General features: G+C 46.3%; 1 protein-coding gene across 1 annotated transcript in view; it reads right to left on the bottom strand.

Moving 5' to 3' along the window:
• Positions 1-2,888, bottom strand: part of ATG14 (autophagy related 14) — a 40,204-nt gene extending 37,316 nt beyond the window's left edge. Inside the window, exon 1 of the mRNA XM_017515809.2 lies at positions 2,616-2,888. Within this exon, the coding sequence (XP_017371298.1) occupies positions 2,616-2,836 (221 nt within the window). The 5' untranslated portion in view covers positions 2,837-2,888. The remainder of the gene's footprint in view (positions 1-2,615) is intronic.
• Between the last annotated feature and the right edge of the window lie 1,426 nt (positions 2,889-4,314).

Here is a 4,314-nt window from a genome sequence, read left to right as displayed (position 1 = left end):
CATGCCCAGCTAATTTTTTGTATTTTTAGTAGAGACGGGGTTTCACCATGTTGACCAGGATGGTCTCGATCTCTTGACCTCGTGATCCACCGGCCTCGACCTCCCAAAGTGCTGGGATTACAGGCGTGAGCCACCGCGCCCGGTCTTTTTTCTATTTTTAGTAGAGATGGGATTTCTCCATGTTGATCAGGTTGGTTTCAAACCCCTGACCCCAGGTGATCCACCCTCCTCCCAAAGTGCTGGGATTATAGGCGTGAGCCACTGCACCTGGCCAAGAGGTTAGCATTTTAATAGAAGGATCAGAAAGAATGTCTCTCATGTATGAGCAGCATCTAAAAAAAAACAAAGGAGGCAGCCCTGAAGATTTCTGAGAAAAAAAAGAGTTCCTGGCTGTCTGAATACCATTACAAACGCCCTTAGGAAAGAGTGTTCTTGGTATGTTTGAGGTCAGACATGGAGGCCACAGTGGCACACCAGAGCAAGTAAGGTAGAAAATAGGCGATTAACTCAGAGGAGGAACACACAATATAGAACTTTGGTTAAGGACTCCAGCTTTTATCTTGGGTAAAATGAAAAACCACTGAAAGATGTAAAAAGAGAAATGCAGGGGTAGCATAACTGGCTGCAATACAGTAATTACATTAAAGGGGGAGCAAGGATGGAGGCAGAGACATCAGAGAGAATAGTTTTGTGTCTTGGTAGATAAGACCAGGTGATGGTGAAAGGGTTAGATTTAAGTTAAGTTTTGAAGAGTTGATGGGATTTGTTGATGGGACTAAAAGAGTGGCTTAAGACAGGAGATAAGGAGAACTGAAAGGTTTTTCAGCCTGAACCCAAGGAAAAATCAGATTGACATTTACTGGGTTGGGATGAGCATGGGAAAACAGATTTATGAGGAAAAATAAGGAATTCAGTTTGCCATATTAAAATGGAGATACCTATTACAAAATTAAACATTGATGTTGAAAAGGCACCTGTTTTCTGGACTTCAGAGAAGTTCAGGTCAGAGATCCAAGTCTGGCAGTCTTTTTTTTTTTTTTTTTAAAACATGGAGTCTCACTTTGTCACCTAGGCTGGAGTGCAGTGGCAAGATCTCGGCTCACTGCAATCTCCACCTCCCAGGTTCAAGCGATTCTCCTGCCTCAGCCTACTGAGTAGCTGGGACTACAGATCACGTGCCACCAAGCCCGGCTAATTTTCTTTAATTTTAGTAGAGATGGGATTTCGCCGTGTTAGCTTCAATGGTCTTGATTTCCTGACCTCGTGATCCGCCCACCTCTTGCCTCCCAAAGTGCTGGGATAACAGGAGTGAACCACCGTGCCCAGCCCATTCTGGCAGTCTTAAGCATACAGATAGTATTTAAATTATGTGAATAGATCTAGGAAAACGTGTAGCGAGAGAAGAAGGTCCAGAAATAAATACCCAATTAACTCCATCAGTTTGACATTTCCATCTCATACCGAGTATTCTTATAACTGGTTTAATATTTAAAGCTATCACTACATAAGCAGTTTCTAAAATCATTAAGAGAACCAATAAGAGCAACAAACTAAAAAGATTCTATCATTCAAATCTCAAAAGAGAAAGAAACAACTCCATCCACGATCACAGAAATACTAAGAACTAAAAACATTCCCAAATAGAGGGTAAGGTCTAGTGGTTAAGTGCGGGTACATAGGTCCAAGCTGTCCGGATTTTAATTTTTGTTCCTGCACTTATCTTTGTGGCCTAGGGCAATGCACTTAATGTGCAACTTCCTCAGCAGTAAGTTGGGGATAAGTTATTGGGTTGTTTTAAATGAATTAATACCTAAACTTTTGGACTCAGAATGTTAGCTGTCTTACTATCATTGACACTAAGTTGTTAAAACAGAAGCTGAGAGTGGGAGAACCTACAGCTAATTTTTCAATTTTCTTAAGCAAGAACTTGCTCTGTTCAGATTTCGAAATGAAACCAAAACATGTTCCTAATGCAATTCTCTTAACTAAGGGCATACAGCTCCCAGTCTGAATTTTAAAACAAGGTCAAAACACGTCCCTAAATTCCTACGAATCCAAAATAATCTTTAGAAGCAGGGAAGGGAAAGGGGAGTTAAACAGCAAGCCGTAATTCACCAATTAGAGTACGCAAATCTGATAACAAACTCCATCTGTGAGAGACTACCAGGCCCAAATCCCGCTAAAGCAGTTATTTGATTCTCTTTTATTCTCTCCTCTAGAGGATGACTATACATGTGCTTTCGAAAATAGAAAGCCAAGCTTTTGAATGGAAGTACATACAGCAAAGAGCTGGGAATCCAACTCAATCTCAGCAACAGGGGAAAACTTCTCCAGAGAGTCACCACTTATTCCTTTTTTCCCCAGTGACCAAGAGCACCGGGGGGTCAAACTTCTTTTGGGTGGGTGATGGGGAAACAGCGGCCTTCCCTCATCAGGCCCCTACGCTGTCCCCCGGTAGCAAAGCGCCGGTGCAGAGCAGCTAGCTACACTGCCTCTCTCTTCCTCCTCTCGCTAGGATTTGGCGCCCGGAAGGGGAGCCCCAAGTTCCAGCCTTCGGCCGCCTGGCTGAAGGAGACACAGCAGAAGAAACAATAGGGCCGTGACGGCCGCCGTACCTCTCCCGGTCGCGGCCGTCGAAGTAGACGAAATCGCCGCTCTGAACGCATTTGGCGCAGGTCAGCCGGCGGCGGGTAGTATTGCACAGCGGACAGCGCTCTACAGCCACGTACAGCCCCTCCGCGTCGTCCACGGAATCCACCAGGTCCCGGGCGAGTGGCCGGGGCCCGCAGCCAGGAGGCTCTGGCGCCCGGGCTCCCTTGCCACTGGGAGACGCCATGATGGCCTGAGAGCTGAGCCAGTCACGTGGGATTTTGTTTTCAACCGGGTGCATTCTGGGCCAGGAGGAGGGGCCTGGGGTAGGCGGTCTGGGATCCCGGAGAGCCTCAGGCCACGCCCCCCTGTCCCCTCTGCCGCCCCAGGCGCCTGTCCTGGGCGCTGTTTTTCCGGTCTGCTGCGGGGCAACAGGTCCTGAAGCGGGGAGAATTATATTAGCGGGGCGAGTCTGCCAAACAAAATGTAATTATCTGCTGGCGCAGGTTAAAACTATGAATTAAAGCCTCAAACTTGTGCAGAAAATTCTAATACCATACTCTAAGGAGTCTGGGAAAACAGAATGGTAGCGGAATAGGGTAATTTAACTTGCTGTGGATGCTTATTTTAAATCTGGATAAAACTACAGCAAACATAGTAGGGTGAAAGGGCAGGGTCTTGGAAGTGGGTTGAATTTTGGCTCACTCGCATGCTTAATAGCTGTGACTTGGAGCAAGTTCCTTTATCTCTGCTCCTGTTTCCTCAGGTTAAATGGATAGGGTTACAGTACCTAATGCAGTGAGGATTAATAAATATGGTTAATAGTATTGTACTTTACCAATAATACTGAAAACCCAAAATGAACTTGCAAAATCAGAATTGTGTTATTATGAAAAGTTAATCTGGCTAACGTACCTTCCCTACCCTGGGCCATACTCTAAGAGAAATTGAACTAAGTAGATGGGTAGGACTTCCCTTCCAGTTTTTGGTTTTTTTTTTTTTTGAGACGGAGCCTCGCTTTGTCGCCCAGGCTGGAGTGCAATGGTGCAATCTGGGTTCACTGCAACCTCCGCCTCCTGGGTTCAAGCGATTCTCCTGCCTCAGCCTCCCGAGTAGCTGGGATTACAGGCACACACCACCACGCCTGGCTAATTTCTGTATTTTTTAGTAGATAGAGTTTTGCCATTTTGGCCAGGCTGTTCTCGAACTCCTGATCTCAGGTGATCCGCTCGCCTCTTCCTCCTAAAGTGCTGGGATTACAGGTGTGAGCCACCGCTCCCAGCCCCCTTCAAGTTTCTTTTGGGGGACAGGGGATATTTAAGGTGGTGTGTTGAGAGAATCATGTAAGAGTAATTAGTATTTGAATATGCCTCTATACTACAGAGAAAAGAAGTGGATTTACGGGTCAGATTAAATAGACCAGTGAGGGCCAGTTGCGGTGGCTCACACCTGTAGTCCCAGCACTTTGGGAAGCCGAGGTGGGTGGATCACGAGGTCAAGAGATCGAGACCATCCTGGCCAACATGGTGAAACTCCCTCTCTCCCTCTCTACTAAAAATACAAAAATTAGCTGGGTGTGGTGGTGTGTGCCTGTAGTCCCAGCTACTCGGGAGGCTGAGGCAGGAGAACCGCTTAAACCCGGAAGGCAGAGGTTGCAGTGAGCCGAGATCGTGCCATTGCACTCTAGCCTGGCGACAAAGCAAGACTCTGTCTTTTTTTTTTTTT

This window comes from Cebus imitator, unplaced genomic scaffold (genome assembly GCF_001604975.1).
Source record: "Cebus imitator isolate Cc_AM_T3 unplaced genomic scaffold, Cebus_imitator-1.0 Scaffold560, whole genome shotgun sequence".
Lineage (NCBI taxonomy): Eukaryota > Metazoa > Chordata > Mammalia > Primates > Cebidae > Cebus > Cebus imitator.
This window is presented reverse-complemented; position numbering and strand designations above follow the sequence as displayed.